Source organism: Phoca vitulina, unplaced genomic scaffold (assembly GCF_004348235.1).
Source record: "Phoca vitulina isolate PV1807 unplaced genomic scaffold, GSC_HSeal_1.0 scaffold5, whole genome shotgun sequence".
Lineage (NCBI taxonomy): Eukaryota > Metazoa > Chordata > Mammalia > Carnivora > Phocidae > Phoca > Phoca vitulina.
The window spans coordinates 406,351-423,546 of record NW_022589708.1 but is presented as its reverse complement, the minus strand read 5'-3'; the positions used below and the strand labels follow the sequence as shown (position 1 = coordinate 423,546).

Sequence of the window (17,196 nt, the reverse complement as noted above, 5' to 3'; positions counted from 1 at the left end):
AGGGCCACCTTCCCCTCCCCTTCCTGAGTAAAATCAGTCATTTCCTCTGCTCTTCTGGGCCAGGGCTTGGACCTGGCCAGTCAGACAAGGCCTGTGGCCAGCACGTGGACAGGTGGGTGTCCGGACACAGTGGCATCACCCACCCACGCAGGCCAGGCCCCGTGAGCGGCTCTGGGTCCTCCCCTGCCTTCTTGGGTCCCCGGAGGGCGCAGGCCCCACGTGGAATGCAGCCAGAGCCCTGCTCTGCAGCAGGGGTGGTGCGCTCGGAGCCCGGCTGCCCCCCACCTGCGGAGAACGTACTGACACTGGGGCTTGGGGCGACCCGGCAGCTCGCCTCGCGAGGCGCTCAGACCCGAGCGAGGCCCAGAGTCCGTGCCAGCTCAGTGGGTGCAGCGTTCTTCCATGCCTGGCTCAAACGTGACAGAACCACAAGCAAAAAGTCACTTTTACTGCATGATCGTTTAAAGTGACATTACTACTACTAAGAAAGATGCATGATGAGCTGAGGAAAAATTGTGCTACCTTTAGGACAAATGGCGAATCAAGAGCTCCTACAAATTGAGAAAAATAGGCAAATCACTTGCAGGAAAAGAACACAAGGTTCTGAACACGTAAAGCTCAGCTTCACTCATTAGTGAGAAAAACATAAACAGAAAGAGCAGCCCTCATTCTTCACCGTTGATATTGAAAGAGACCAAAAAGTAAAAACATACATCAGCTTAGCAAAGACACGGCGACGGGGCCAATCACCCCGCCGGATCTGCGTCCAAGTGAACGATGCCTGCGGGCTGGGGGCCGCAATCCTACTGCTGGGAACCCACCCCGCAGACACACTCTGACCTGTGTGAGGTTTGTCTGCAATAATAAAACACTGGAAGTAGCCTGAAGTCCAGCAATGCACTCTGGTTACCCACGCCAGCTCGGCTCTGGACGCGCCAAGCTGGAAGACATCCTGCCCGCGGCGGTGGCCGATGAACAGCTACACTCGGCTAGCATGTGTGCAAAACCAAGAGACTGTGCACCTAAGTAGGTCTAAGAATATTCTGGGCGCCCAGCTGCTTGACTGGGAGGCACAGAGACGTACCCGCTCCTCACACCTGTGAAAGGGTTAGATGTCACGCTGCACGCGCTTTTGCCTATTTAAAAAATCAGACCTTACTTGCTTAAGAGAGAAAGTTCAGCGGAAAAGGAGCAGAGCTCAGGCCGGTGCTATACCTTCTTAGGATGACGGAAACATTCAAGACCCCTGAAAACCACAGCAAAGCCTGAAGTTACCCAAACCCACAGGACTTGGAGGAAGACAGGAAGGAGACAAACTTACTTTGAACGCATGTAACAAAATCTGGGCTCTTTGTGTACGGAGATCCATATTTACTAATGCAGTCTGCAAGAGAGAGACGGAAAGCACGTCATTCCTGTCACAGGAGACAGGACGGACCTTAGAACTGGTACGTCATCTCTGAGACACCTCTGGAAAAGGAGATTATTCATGTTTACTGGGTGCTGAAGCAACAACACAGTTCAGTTTTAGTTATTACAGATCATTTTTAAAAATTTTTTTTTTGAAGATTATATTTATTTATTTGACAGAGAGAGACACAGTGAGAGAGGGAACACAAGCAGGGGGAGTGGGAGAGGGAGAAGCAGGCTTCCCGCGGAGCAGGGAGCCCGATGTGGGGCTCGATCCCAGGACCCTGGGACCATGACCTGAGCCGAAGGCAGACGCTTAACGACTGAGCCACCCAGGCGCCCCTATTACAGATCATTTTAACACTGGCAGGCAAGAAAATGCCTTCACCAAAAAGGCAGAATTCTGTGTCCAAAGGTCTGTCTGCAGCCTCTCCCGGGGATTCCTTCTGCTATGGCACTGAAGGATCACTGATAACATTCGGGGAGTTTTCTGACCACGATCAGAGAGTTAAACTTCAATTTCAAGTGGACCCCCGTTTGGAAACACTGCCCTTACTCTGAAAATCATTCTGCTTTGCGGAGCGTTCCACACACGCACCATCCATCTGATGAACCAGGTGTGCACATAGGAGCAGAGGAAAGTGCCCGGAAACTTGAACTTGTGCACAACAGTGTCGAGCCACGTCTCATCCTTCAGTAGGGTCCCTGGTACTATGCCATGTCCAGGAGGACGAGGGCCCGGGCAACCTGGAGGGGACTCCTGGGATAGCTGGTCACCCTTTGCCTCTGGAAGCAAACCCCCAGTACCCAGGGGCCAGGCCTGGGAGGCCGACAGGGAGCCTGGGAGCGGGCAGGTTTCTGGCTTTTCAGGGCCAATTATGGGTCCACTTTGCTTGTTGCCAGATATAGACCCAGAGAAAGAACCTCTAAGAGATATAAGGCCAATGGAAAATTTACCAAAATGCACTTTACAAAATTAAAAAGGAAGACCCTGGAATAGATTTATCTCATTATTAAGTGATATGCATCCAAAAATTTCTTAAAATGGTATTAATTAAAGGAGCAGTTCTTAGAGAAATCAGGGGCTCTTTCTCATTGTCCAGGTTAGACTGGGCTGTCATTTGTCCTTTTACTTTCTCTCCAGTGCACAGGGGAGCTCTCCAGAGGCCATCCGCACAGTGACATCCCTGCTCGGCGGCCAGGGGTGTCTGCTCATACACTCCTTCTTGTTCAAATTAAACAAAAACAGTTTTTACTGTTCTCAGTTCTGATTAATAATATGGCAAATATCAACATATGTAGCCCCCATGAACAAAAGTTCTTTGGGGTCTTCAGTAATTTTGGAAGTGCAGAGACCCTGAGACCAAAATGTCTGAGACCCACTAAATCAATCACATTCCCAAACAATAAGTTAAGCCTGGAGTCAGAGCCGAGAAGCTGTTTGCAAATAATGGCACCGGATCGAGGTTAACACGGATCCTGTGGCGTGAAAGACACAAACCGGTGTTTTGACCGGCATGCTCTGCGTAGTCCCAAACCCACTGTGGGATTACAGCCTCCCCTCCGGGAGTAACTGGGTCATGAGCTGGCTCAGCTGTCTCGGACACGTGACACATATACCCCTCTATTCTCTTACGACAACTTCAGAAGCAGGGATGTACACTTACCTAAGTATCTTGGATAAAAATAGTCCTGCGGAAAAAGAAGAAGAAGGGGCAAGAGTTTACTGACACGGTACGAGGCTCCCCAAACAGCCCCCGGCGCAGCTGGGCAGTGGGACCTCGCCTTCCTCCCCAGCAGGCAGAGACAGACACCAGGGAGACAGGTGTCTGAGGAAGGGGGGGGGTTCTCCACAGCTGGCCCAGTAACAGCAGAGGAGAAGCACCCAGAAAGCCACTCTCTGCCACGAAGACCATGGCATGAGGAGAGGAAGTGGGAGGGCAGAGCCCAGGCGGCTGACGCGGGCTCTGCAGAATGATGTTTGCAAAACCGCTGATATGATTAGACCTTCTGGAAGCAGCAACAGTGATGTCATTTAAGGGACCTAGGTGGTGCCGCGTAAAGCGTCTCATAGGATGAGGATGGCCATGGGTATAATCGTCTAGACCCTCGCGGACGCCAGGCTCCTCCCAGAGCTGTGCAGACCTCCGTGGGACCATGAGCACATGAGCACTGATTTGCATCCACTGTACTGGTAAAAGAAATTGGTGTTGGATGAGGTATGGAGGGTGCAAGCTGGGGTCCTTCTGTCCATGAACGCAAATTAAGAGGTCTGCATCGTCCATGTTGGCCGTCCAATACTAGGACCACTCGTGTTGGCCACAGCAGGGAGCAGCTGGGACTGTCCCCAGGGTCCGTGGCCCCAGCCACAGACGCCAGGCCACAGGCTGATTAAAGCAGCCCCCCCGGTCCACTGTCGTCTCCCACTCAGGGTCCATCACAGAGCAGCTTGGCCGAAGATGCACCCCCTGATGGAACCGAGCGATGCAGGAGCGGCCCTCACCAGCTGCTGGGTGTCGGCTGCATATGGGTACGAATCTGTGAGGGTAGGTTGTTCCATCCGACCCGCGCCACCACGGCACAGTCGGTTAAACGAGCCCGTTATCAGAGACGGGCAGATGGACGTTCACAACACACTGTGGCGTGTGACCGAGGTCGGGAAGCCAGGACGAGCTCTGGACGGCACGTGGTCACTGGAACCACACCGACCAGGGTTGGCCTTGCCTTTGCAGTGACAGGCAGAGGGGATCCCAGGGCTGCCCACAGGCTGGCCAGCCCCCCGGTTACCACAGCACGGGCAGAGGTGCCAGGGACACTTCGCAAAGACGCCCTCAGATGTGTTTCCAGAAAGTCATGTTCTGGTAAAGATGTGGTTTAAAAAGACTCACAACTCCTTTAAAAGAAAAGTTCTGGTCAGAGCGAGTTTGTTATTTCAGCTCGTGTGACAGTTGTGAGGACGCCACTGAGGCAGATGTGATGGAGGCCAGCGCTGGCCAGGGTGGGGGCACCCCGCCACCCTCATGTCTTTGTGTGGCTTTCAGTCACCGACGGGTAACGCCCAGACAGGGAAGGCTGGCGAGGAGGGGCGCCCTGACAAAGCCCCCGCAGCCGAGGGCAGGCAGACAGTGGTATCTTCTGGGTTTAGAGGGACAACAGAGGCCCCAGACTTTGTCACAAAGGGAACGGCTCTGGCTCTGAAGGAAAGATTTAGGATGGGTGCATGATGTGTCCACTCAGAAAACCAAGAATCAGACTGGAAACAATGAGGAACGGTGGGCAGAGTACCCAGTTGTCGTAAGTGGTGGCATTATCACAGCTTTCCAGAAAGCTCTATTATATTTTTCAAAACCATGACTGTTACTAGTTATTTGTCATATGTTTTAATAATGAGTTCTATTGTTGTGGAAAAGCATCACTGAGAAAAGACACGGGCACCTCCCTTCAGTTAACCACACCTACGGGAATGTGGGTTCTGAAACCACAGGGCCATAACCTGGTGACAATTTATCCTAATTTGTGCCCTAGATTTATTTGGGGTGGGGAGGATGCTAATTTGGCTGCTAATCTAGGGCAGAGATGGTTAACCCTGAATAACTACAAAGCTGAGATAACTACACCTATAACCGCTATGCTTTCTCCCAAGAGAAAGAGACATTTCCAACTGTCCTTCCAAGTTCTGACCAGAGAGGAGGACCTATGGAAATCTCCATGAGTGAAGGGCACCAAACACAGGAGCTGGCCCCCACCTGCACCACAAATTGGCCACACATAAACCGTGGTCTGAGGTTTAGGAGCTGGGTTGACTCTCATGAGCATTACCCCATGGGGATCAGACAACCAGATTTAAAACCAGGGATCAGTGACCTACAAACTTACCCTCTTTCTTTTTGACCACATAAGGAGCAAGGCCTGGCATGGGGCTGCATGAGGACTGGGGTGGGGTCAGGAGTAGGGAATAGCCAGGACCACCGGGGTTGGAAATGGGACCATTTGTCACCTGGCAATCATTTTCCTCAGGGGTTTGCTTCTGCTTTACTTAAACAGCTGAAGATAGAAGGGAGTGAGCTAAACTGCAGGCTGCTAAACTGTGAGCTGAAGCTCCCAGAGGGGAAGGACAACATCTATCTGCCCAGTACCTGGCCTGGTGCTGACTGTTCCCTGAATGCCCTCAGGAGCCATTGCCAAACAGGTGAATGAATGATAAATGAATGGAAGAATGAGTGAATGGGTGGATGGATGGATGGGTGGGTGGATGGAAGAGTGGATGGATGGGTGGGTGGATGGATGGATGGAAGAGTGGGTGGATGGGTGGGTGGATGGATGGATGGAAGAGTGGGTGGATGGATGGATGGTTGGATGGATGGAAGAGTGGATGGATGGGTGGGTGGGTGGAAGAGTGGATGGATGGATGGGTGGATGGATGATGGATGGATGGAAGAGTGGGTGGAAGAGTGGATGGATGGATGGGTGGATAGATGGAAGAGTGGGTGGTTGGGTGGGTGGATGGATGGATGGGTGGGTGGATAGAAGAGTGGATGGATGGGTGGGTGGATGGACGGAAGAGTGGGTGGATGGGTGGGTGGATGGATGGATGGGTGGGTGGGTGGATGGATGGATGGTTGGATGGATGGAAGAGTGGATGGATGGGTGGGTGGGTGGAAGAGTGGATGGATGGATGGGTGGACAGATGGAAGAGTGGATGGATGGATGGATGGGTGGGTAGATGGAAGAGTGGATGGATGAACGAATGAATAGGCAAACACAGTCCTACAATTTTCACTGACTTAGACAAAGTATTGGATTCTTAATTTTACTTATAACATAGATAAGCACATTGGGAGAAAAATCTAAATCAGTGCTCTTAGCTTGTCTATTTCAAAACTTGAAAGTATCAGTACTATGGTTCCTTAAGCTTCCAAACTGCCAGTGTATTTTTTAAGCTTAGATCCTTAGATTAACTGCCATTTGCCCAGCTTTCCTTCTGCCGTTCATACCAAGGGCCCACCCCCCCCGGGGCGCGATGAGCCGTGGTGCATGTGAGACTCAACTGAGTTGTCACCACTATTGGCAAGGGTCGTCCATGAGCGAAGCAGCCCTGTGTGGAGCTCACACCCCATCTACGGGAGAGTGCCTGGTTCCAGGAGGCTCAGCACGCTGTCTTGGCCGAGAGCCCACCTGCTAGAGCTCATCCCCGTGTAAACAGAGTGGAGGCCTCCAACAAACCCAGCCTTCCTGTCAGACACCATTCTCCCATGCTTCTGTTCCCTGAGGGTTTATAAACACGGGAACCTATGCCCAAGGACAGGCTCCGTCCACTTTCGTCTAACGTGAGCTGAAACCACAGGACAGTGTTTCCATGAGAGGACCTCCCCTGTCTCTGCTCCTTAATTATGTTGTCACCCAGATTGTCCCTTCACTAAGAAGGGAACTGCAGAAAAGGACAATAGGTGGCTGGTGAAATCCTTGAGAATTACCATTTGTGGGCAGAACCTCCCATCAGCCCCTGCCCTGCATGACCCCTGGGACCCCACTCTGACTGGCAGGGTCTGTGCCCCCAGGGCTCCCCTCAGGGTAAAAGTCAAGAACAGCATGGAGCTGCCCACCCTCCCCACGGGGCAGTCACCTGTGGGCTGTCGACCTGCCACCCACCTCCTCCCCTATCTCAGGACAGTCCATTCTGGAATTCCAGCTCCAGAAGCACTGGTGACCTGGGCAAGCTCACTCGCCCAGCAGCCTGCCCAGCCCATAGCTCCAGAATCCCCTCCAAGGGCCATCCTGTGCACTTCTTCCCCTGGGCTTCTTCTGAGGCTTGGTGGGGTTTGTGGTGGTCCCTCTACCTGACTCAACAGTCTGAGAGCAGATCTGCCTTCCAAAAATGGGCAAAAACCACACAAGCCTAGTCGGTCAACATGTACATTTATCAAGACAGAAGCATTACCTGGGCTCAGAGTGTGGACTGAGCACAGTCAACCCTGATGTAGCTTCTGAATGGGACCACGTGCTGTTGGGAAAATTCTAGAACTTGGCAACTGACAGCTCATAAATACCTTCATGTCCAAATCTCCTTTAACTCTTTGAGCCCCTCAGAGGCAAGTGAGGTCCTTGCAGGGACGCGGTGAAGCAGGGGAACCGAGACAGCTTTTAGCAGTGATGCTGCGGCTCACCGTGCACACCAATGTCCGAGATTCCTGCCCTCTGACGCATCCGGGGACTTACAGGACGCTCACGGCCAGCACGGCAGAGACAGGTCCGCATCAGCTGAGCGTGACTCTCATCTAGGACTTCTATCTGGATTTGCCCAATGTAACAGCACTTAAACATTACAGTAGAACAGCGCCACGATCTTTCAGTAAATTAAGAATGTATTACTTCCGGGACGCCTGGGTGGCTCAGTCGGTTAAGCGGCTGCCTTCAGCTCGGGTCATGATCCCAGGGTCCTGGGATCGAGTCCCACATCGGGCTCCCTGCTCAGCAGGGAGTCTGCTTCTCCCTCTGCCTCTGCCCCTCCCCCTGCTTGTACTCTCTCTCTCTCTAGCAAATAAATAAATAAAATCTTTAAAAAAAAAAAAAAAGAATGTATTACTTCCTTTAATAAATAACGGCCTGAAATTTTGCTTCCAAAAATCTTTAAACTATTTAACAAAGCTTGTATGTCACAATAACTTTGCTTATTTACATGATACAAATATAAGGCGTTTTCCATAAGAAAGGGTCAGAAAAACTGACTAATCCTTTGACCTTCGTGTTGTCTTGCTAGCAAACTTGACCTCTAAGGGAAAACTTGTCAAAGTCACGACAACTTGAATTGCTCTTACTGAGGCTTTTTCTTTCCGGCTTTTGCCCTTACTGGAGGAACTCACGACCAAGGTCTCACTGTTTATACGATGGCTCTCAGAGAGATTCCCTGCTATCAGCGGGCAAGCTCAGGCCCCTCGGCCTGCGTGGAGAGGCTCAATCCCCAAGGCCAACATCACGCAGTCTATGCATGTTTCTCTAAGCATGGTTCACACTAAATCCTTCTTTCCTTTCCTTCTCCCAAATTCATCTCCTAAGTCTCCAAACCCGGTGCCTGCTTAAGCATTCCACAAGCCAGAAGGAAACACGGCACCCCTGCCCTTGCTGGGCAGCTCCCCAGCCCCTGTCGAGCCCAGAGCACCTCCGGGCCAGCCCTGCAAGGGGGGCAGGCCCCAGAAACACCCCACAAGGCCGCGGTGTTCCTCTTCCTTCCTCAGACACTAAAGTGCATGTTTGTTGTTAGGAATTCCTGTGGGACAAAATCCTGGGCATCATCACCCAGTGGCAGGGCTGAAAGCTGAGGCCTGCAGCTGCGCACTCCCCCACAGCCCCCAGGACCATCCCCCGGTGCCCAACACACACTGGGGCGACAAGGACAGGGGCCTGAGCCAGCGGGGTCCCAGGGAGCAGCTACAGCCCCCTGAAGAGCTGGGGTCTTGGGGCCCTTTTCATAACCAGTGTCAGGATGAAACATAACCATGTGGGAGTCACCCAGGAGCAGGCAGTGTAGACCCTTCTCACCTCTGAAGGTCAACCGCTTCATGCTGACCTGCTGACCTTGGGGCCCAGGGACCTGAGTTTCCATCTGCATCCTCCCACTGAAGAGCTAACTTGCACAAGTCCCCACGTAAATTCCCAGGCCTCAGCTTCTCGAGCACCTGGAATGAGGGCCCACCACCACATCCTACGGCGCTGTGACCAACGCTACTGCAAAGCTTGTTCCTGGTTTAGGAAAGGGAAGTTTAAGTGCATCTTGGTGCCTCTCCAGAGTCACGCGAAATCATGGTGTGCTCGTGAGGTGTTTCGCTGTGCGTCTGGCACAGGAGAAGCACGGTGTGGACGCGGAGCGGCCCAGAGCCTGCAGCCGCGGCAAGCGCTCGGGGCAGACCCAAGGCGATCCTTCCGTCACAAACGGTGGGTCCGCCTTGGAACCTGGGGTCCGCTGCACAGACTCACACCACTGGCCCCTGATAACCCCCAACAGCAACGTCCTAACAAGTCCCTCCATCTCAGTTGGAAGCATCGTGCTAGAGAGACGTGTGTCCAAACCGGAGGGTCGCCCGGGGGCTGCCCCTGAGGCCGCCAGCCACGCCCGCCGTGCTGGGCAGTCGCGCCCAGGCCGGCCTCAGCAGCCCCCGTGCGGAGACATGCAGCCGCAGGGGTGACTCGCACAGGCCTGCCCCCAGGGGCTGGCTGATTCCAGCTGTGACTTCCACAGCGCTCCATGTTCCAAGAAGGGGCCCCCACAACCCGGGTCTAGATGGCAGGTTTGGGGGACAGATGTGGAAAAAATGTGTGTTATTACCATGCGCACTAACACCAGGAACAATTCTCAAGTCTGAAAAATGAAGTCTGAGAAAACAAATAATAGAGTCACACATCACTATCTCATCTGAACGATACGTTCGTAATTGGTGTGATCACCTGAAGCAGGCCTGATGTGGTTCCCGAGTTCTTTTGCTTCCAACTCCTGAAAAGGGACAACACTTTCAACGAACTGTACCCTCTCAGGGCCAAAACTTAGAAGCACACACCGGGTCTGCAGGGGGCTCTTGGATGCACCTTGCCAGGCACCGAGCCCTGCCGACGTCCGACACCACCCTGAGCCCCGACAGATGCTGCATCACAGAAACAGCCCCTGCTTCCGAACTTAGGGAAGAGGAGAGAGCGGGGTGCCTGCCAGCCGTGCCGGAGCAAAGGGACGGCCTGGGAAGTGTTTGGAATGGCCTGGCCCCAGCTACTTGGACTCTCGAGACATAGGCCGCACCGGATTCAAACAGCATCAGATTCTTAAAAGGCTGTTTTGTTCCTAAATAACAAAGGCAGACGTTCAGTGTTTTCCAAAAATGTCTTTAATTGGTTTTCTGCAGATGTTGGGCCCACTGGCAAGGATGCGACATGCCATCCACAGGGCTGGTCTGTGATTAGGCTGGAGCCCAGTGTAAGTCCCCACAGACTCCTGAGAGTAACACGAATATGGGGCAACAAAGTGGGTTAGCGGGCCTGCTCGTGCTGGGCTCACCGGCCTGTCTACCAGCCTCTGAGCGAAGCAGGAACCAACTCAGACAAAGCAAGCCCAGCCCCTGGGACTGGCTTCCCCAAGGCCTTCCAGGGCCGAAAGCCCAAGAAGGAGAGGGTCCAGGAGGGGAGGCCTCAGTCCACAGGGGTCGGTGGGAGCAGGAGGACCCCAAGGAAGGAGACGGGCTGGGCCTGCGTAGGGTGAGGTGTGCAGGCCACCCCAAGGTCGCACAGAGAAGAGTGTGTGTGTAGCTGTGCGTGGGGGGGCAAGGGGGCAGCTAGAGGCTATGGTGGAGGCCACAGCCAGGGTGTCACCTCCCTAGCCAGGGCACCCGCATTGCAGAGGCAAGTCACTGGGGGTAACGAGGTCCCTTCTTCCTTCCTCTCTGCCCTCCTGCTGGGGCCACCCCAACGAGGGGTGACTTGAGGGAGAAGCTTTCCTCTCCATAGGGATGCCTGTCCCCAAGCTGTCCCTAAAGAAGGGGGGTCTCAGAAAGACAGGTGTCCTTGGAGGCCAGTGCTGCAGCGCTTTGAAGCTGACCCTCCGCCACCACCACCGGGTCCCCCCACACCTGAGAGACAGAGATGGACAGAGACTGGGGAGGGTGGACTCGTGTGAGCTCAAGCACAGGCCAGTGGTCACACACCTACCCTCTGGCCTGTGCTTGAGTGTTGTGAATAGTTTGTAGCTCCAATTAAACGAGGTGGTGGGTCAAGAACTAGGGCCTGGAATTTTTCTCGTACCACCAGGCTGCGGCTGGCTGCGAGGGCCAGACTCCCAGGCGCTGTGAGGTATAGAAATGCATCTGTGCGGCAGGTCAGGCGGGGCTGGCTAAGTCTTTTGTCCAGAACCCTTTCCGGAAGCAAAGCCTGATTACCGAAGTGGCATCCGGCGTCTGGAACCCGCCTGCCTTAAAGGATTTAAGTAGAAGGTGACTCCGCTGGGCTGGCCTCCGGTGAGCTTAGGAGAATCTCAGAGACAGCTGGGGTCTTGTGTGGGAAGCTGGACTGAAGACAAGCGAAGGAGAGGGAAATGCCAGGCAGGGAGAGTAACCATGTGAGAGGAAACAGATAAGGAGGGAATCTAACTCCGCCTGAGCCCTGCAGAGGAGGGTTAGTGGTGGCAACAATGGGGAGCCTAGGACACTCCCCCGGGTCCTGAGGAGTGTGGGGGGAAGACCATCTGCCCCCAGGAGGGAAGCGGGTGGGTGGCCAGGATGCCTGGGAGTCAGGAAGGCCCCCCAGGTCCCCTTCCTTTCCAGCATAGGTGTGTGATAACCCCTGGAACCAGGAAGGGGCCATTGTGCTAGGAGCTACCTGCTGTGAAGGTCACTTCCCTTCCCAGAGAGGAAGATAGGCTAGTCTGGAACAATCCAGATCAGGCAGGAACACCCAGCTTGCAGTCTGAGCTCTAGCAGAAACCCCCAAATATCGGGAAGTACATTTGCAGCCCAGAGCTGGCTCCAGGTCTGGCTCAAGCCCACCCACCTGGGGGGCAGGGCTGAGGTCCCCCACTCCCTCCCTGGGCTCACTCACCAGTGTGCCCCAGAACCCTGGGAATGGACCAGGAGGGCAGAACTGCCTTCTCTGTCAGCAGGAAATCAGCAAGAAAGCGTAGTGTTACCAACTCCACCAAAGCCAGAGCCCCAGCCGGTGGTCATGTGTGGCTCCCACTGAGCCACTGAAGACAGGCTGGCCACTTCCAGAGTCCCCCACGGTGGTGAGGGGGACCCCTATTCCTAGCCTGGCAGCTCCCAGCGTTCCACATGCCCAAGGGCCAAATCCAGACAACAAGGCAAACGGTCTTCACTATAGTCTACACAAGAACAGGTTAAAATGAAGGGTCTGCAACCCAGCTGACCTTGAGGGAAGACACCATAGTAGCCGGGCTAACCTGGGAAACTGGTAAATGAAGGGAAAGATGCAGGGACTCCTGCAGCTAGGGGCTGGTAAGGACAGAATCCTGGATGGTTATGGATGGCTTTGCTATGAGAGAAGTTGACAAGTCCATGCTGGGCTGGCAGTAGGGATGACAGGCCTAGGAGGCAAGGACGGCTGTGACGTCCCAGACAGGAACGCACCCAGAGAGCACTGGATTGCGTTAAAATCACGGGATTGTGAGCATGCTTTCCTTTTCTTGCCTTTGTAGCAGACATTTGTAAATAAAGTTATCATTAAAACATAAAAGCCATTTAAAACCAGAGAGGGGATTAAAGCTCTGGGAAGGACACTGTGGTTAATGCACAGTATGTCCAGGCAACAAGGAAAAGCCAGGTCAGGGCCTTGCCGTCCTGGGTGAGTGCGGCCTGGCTGGGCACGAGCTGGTTGGGGTGGGTGGTAGCCTCGTTGCCCCGAACTTTGTCACCTGTAAGCCCTATCTCATGGTCTCTGTACAGGGTCTGGGGTGGGGGAGCACCCCGCACCTGCCACACAATCCTGCAGCTGCCTGGTGGCCAGGCGCACAGCCCTGCTGCTAGGCCCTCGGCAATCCTCTGCAGGGAATGACTCATGGGGCCACCAGGATTCATCATTAAAGAAACCGGAAAACAGGCCAGAGAAGATCAGCAACCCTGTTCCTTACAGCAACATTGAAACCGTGCTGCTGTGAACTCGGAGGGCAGTGGCCCTGGGGAAAACAATTCCCAGAGCGGCCCCATGGCAAAAACTTGCCCAAGGAGAACAGCTCGAGGCCGGCCATCCTGTTAAAGCTTGCTTCAGAAAGGGCCGAAAAGGGGTTGTTATGCCCATTGGTGAGAAATACAAGTGAAAATAAAAGCCTATATGGGCCACACAGAACCATCCATTTACTGCATGCAAGGTTTATTTCATCCCAGAATTCTTTAAAAGAAAAATCCCGGTAGAACCAAAAACAGCTGTGAAATCACCCTGACCTCATGGTACAAAGTCCATCCAATTTCCACACTCCCACTTTCCAAAGGCATTTGCCCTGGGACAGATACACAGGCAGGGTCCTATGGGTCCCCTCCGGCAAGAGGGCAGGCTCCTGAGCAGATGCTGAGTCCACACTTGGGCTGTTCCCTGCAGTTGGCTGCCCGACGCCCCACATTCCCCAAGGACATTATTAATAGAAATGTGTCCTGAGCCAGCACAACCAGGCTCCTGGAGTCGCCAGCTGCTTCGAAAGAGCACCTTGCTGAAAGGCGCCCCATGCGGGTCGCCCTGGCTGGGCCCCCGACCCCAGCCCTCCTGCCCACCCCTCCCACATATGTTCTGGTCCTATTCCTGTAGTGGTATTTTGGGACCTGCTGTAGCAAGCAGTTCCAGACTCCACATCTCTCAGTTCCTCTTTCAAGCACACGCTCCATCCCCCTCGAGGAGGATCCAGGGGCTGTGGGCAGCCCACACCTCACTTCCAATCCATGGAGGGGGAGGGGGAGGAAGCTGTTTGGGCTTTTAAACACTGTATTTCTTTTACATCTTAAAAATGGTAGAGGTGTTGTCTATTGTCTATCTCCTTTAAAGTGGCTGCCTTCAGGGGCGCCTGGGTGGACAGTTGGTTGAGCACCCGACGCTTGGTTTCAGCTAGGGTGGTGATTTCAGGGTCGCGAGATGGAGCCCGGGATAGGGCTCCGGGCTCAGCTGGGAGTCTGCTTGAGATTCTCTCTCTCTCTCTCATAAATAAATCTTTAAATAAATAAATAAAGTGGCTGCCTCCAGAGGCCTGCTGGGGGAGGATAACTGAGGGTCTCAAGAGCACCCACTTACACATCTGCTAACAGCTGTGGGAGCCCCTGGAGTCACCAGGAGGAATGGGGCTCAAAAGATGTGGCGCAGGCTCGAGGGTGGGACAGGGGACCCCTATGACCCTGTGCTTCCTCCATGCCCGAACGGTGTTCCAGGATTCTGGATGTGAGACCTGACCGCAGCGGGGTCCCCCCAACATGAATGGCTCCCTGCGCAGTGGGGGAAGGGAAGTCTGCGGGGAGCAAGCCCGAGGCTCGGCAGCAATGCGCACCCCGCAGTGCGCACGGACCAGGTGTTCCCCGTGCGGCGCCGCGGGGACAGCGCCCCGGGAGCCCCGGCGGCCCCACCGCTCCGCACCGCGGTCCCACACAGCCCCGAGTCCCAAGGCGCCCGCGCGCTCACCGTCTCGGGGTCGTTCTCGAACACCTCCCGGGCCTCCTCCTGGCTGCACAGCTCCTCGATGCACTCCCTCTCCAGGTGGCCCTGCTTGGCCTCCTCGAAGACCTGGTAGGCGCGTCGCTGCCGGGGCCGCAGGAACTGCGCCGCCTCGCGCGCCCGCAGCATCACGGCTGCCCGAAGGCGGGCGGGAGGACGGCGCCGGGACGGAGCGGGGACAGAGCGGGGACACGCCGTCAACCCCGCCCCGCACGCGCAGTCCTCCAGCCGCCCGCCGGGGGATGCTGCGGCAGCGCGCGGGCCCGGCGCGGGCCTGTGGGGCGGGAAGGGGGACCCCCGGCCCGGCCCGCGCCGCGACCCCGCTTGGTACTCACTGTGCGCGGACTCGGAGGCCAGCAGGAGCAGCAGGAGCGCGGCGCCCAGGGCGGCGGCGGGCCCGGGCGGCGGCGGCATGGCGGGGCCGGCCGGGGCGGGCGCGGGGCGAGGGCCGGGGGACGAGGGCCGGGCGGGAGCGCGCTCAGAGCGCCCGGGAGGCCGTGGCGAGCCGCGGGCGCCGCGGGGCGGTGGCTCCGGTCATCCCGTGCGGGCGGCTCTGAAGGTCACATCCCGGCGGCGGCGGCACCTCGGCGCTCGCGGCCGGGGCCGGGGCGGGGCGCGCGGGCAGGACCGGCCTCGGGGCCGCGCGGGGGCGGGGCGCGCCCGGCGCGGGAGCAGGTTTTCGCCGCGAAGGCCAGAGACCCGGGGGAGCGGGTCCCGCGGACGGGGCTGCGTCGAGCGGCGTCTGATCGGGGCTGGGGTGAACGGGAAGAAGAGATCACAGCCAGGTACAAGGTGACCGCCCAGGTACCAGACTGGAACCCCGTCCTCGCCCCGCCATCGCCACCCCCAACCCAAATCTACCGCATCGTTTTGGGATTCTTCGTTCTTGAGCGCATTTTCTCAAGGCTTAAAACCGTCAAAGAAAAGCTAAACTGAGGTCACACCCAAGCCCAGCGAGGTCCAGGGAGTGAGATGAAATTATTTCCTTTTGTGATCTCTGTTTCCCATAATGATGACATTGAAAACCTTGAGGTTTCCCAGTAGATACTTAAGCTGAAAGCAACATTGTGCTAGTTCTCAGAGACCAAGACTTTCTGTCTCTCGTCCGGGATATTTCGCAAAGTCACGGGCAAAACACACACAAACAACCACAACCAAAACATAGCAGCCCACCCACGGGGGGCCGAAGCCGGCAGGGAGCCCAGCGGCGCGGGAGAAGGGGCCTGGACACCGCCCTCCGCAGGGCCCCGCTGGGACCCGCCCCCGCACCCCAAATGCGCGGTCATCTTATTTGTGGGCTCAACGTTGAGAGTCTAGACCTCAGTTTCTCCTCACCTTCTGTAGTGTGGGAATGAAATGTCGTTGCTGTGGATTCTTTGAGGTCAAGGTTTGAAGGTGGGGTTAATGAGCATTAATATGTTAAATTCGGGGAGTTGAACTTTGATGAAAGCCCTCTTCAAAGAGCATTAACACTTTAATAGGTAGGTCGTCTGCACCTGTGATCCTCAGCTGCAAAGCTCTCTCTCCCTCCTTGGCCAGCAAGCGATGAAAGCACCCTGCAAGGCCATGGGCTTAGAAAGAACAGTACATTAAATTTCCTGCATGTTGTTCTTAAGGAGAAGCGCTCGTTTCAAAAATCTGGGTGGGGTGATACATTCTCGAGTGTGTATTTACACAGATCTTTAATTAATTAATTGCACTTTTGTTATTTCCTAGGGTTCCAGACCCCTGGCCCATGGACAGATTTCAGGAAGTGTGTGCAATTATTTCTTATTTGTGTGTGTTTGGTGAATAGAGTTTATAGAGTTCTTGCAATTCTCAGAGTTTGATCCCAGTAAGAGTGAGTGTCACGGCATCTCTATGTCCCTCTGGGAGGGACACTGGGTGTGGCCTCAGTGCTTCAGGTGACCATGCATTAGCATCATCCGTCCAGGAAGGGGCCTTGACCTGTTAACCTGGACCTCAAGCCCCTCCTCCCTCTTCCCCATTCACCTGTTGTACTGAGTTGGTATCTCAATAACCCCAACACCTCCCATGATGTAGAGACTTGGTTTAATAAAATGCCTTCACACTCACCTGACCATTTTGATCACTGCAGAATGCAGAAAGCAAATGCAGGGGGCAAGGGAAGTGGCTGACCCAAGCTAACTCTGTTAGCAATGCAGAAAACTCCCACTTAGGCAGAAACAGAAAATAGATAAGAAACAATTTGGATAATGACTTCGAAAGCTGGAAAGAGTTGTCAGGCACTCTATTATATACCCTGAAATAACGATGATGAAGTAGAGAGCTCACCTCCACAAGGGGCAGTTAAACCCAGGGCCGTAGATGCTCTGTATGGACTATCAACCCTCTGTGGTCAGAGAAAGAAAGCCAGTGGCTTCTCTAGCCAGGGACAAAATGGGATGAAAGTGTGAAGTGGGGTCAAAGTGGGGGTATAGGAAACGACGTATTTGTAGGGAAATGAAAGTTCTGCCTTCTCCCTTCCACCATCTCATCTGTAGGTGATGATTTCAAGGCACTAAGACCATTCCCTTATGTATCCACTCAATAAACTGAGTTGAGTACTTGCCATTTTGTCTTAAAAGGCAGTGTGCTGGGTGCTGACCAAAT

General features: G+C 54.8%; 1 protein-coding gene across 1 annotated transcript in view; it reads right to left on the bottom strand.

The window, feature by feature from the left end:
• GAS6 (growth arrest specific 6) overlaps positions 1-15,158 on the bottom strand; it is a 35,085-nt gene extending 19,927 nt beyond the window's left edge. The window contains exons 1-4 of the mRNA XM_032402556.1: positions 14,919-15,158; positions 14,551-14,717; positions 3,078-3,102; positions 1,322-1,384 (exon numbers count right to left, since the gene is read on the bottom strand). Of these exons, the coding sequence (XP_032258447.1) occupies positions 1,322-1,384; positions 3,078-3,102; positions 14,551-14,717; positions 14,919-14,997 (334 nt within the window). The 5' untranslated portion in view covers positions 14,998-15,158. The remainder of the gene's footprint in view (positions 1-1,321; positions 1,385-3,077; positions 3,103-14,550; positions 14,718-14,918) is intronic.
• Between the last annotated feature and the right edge of the window lie 2,038 nt (positions 15,159-17,196).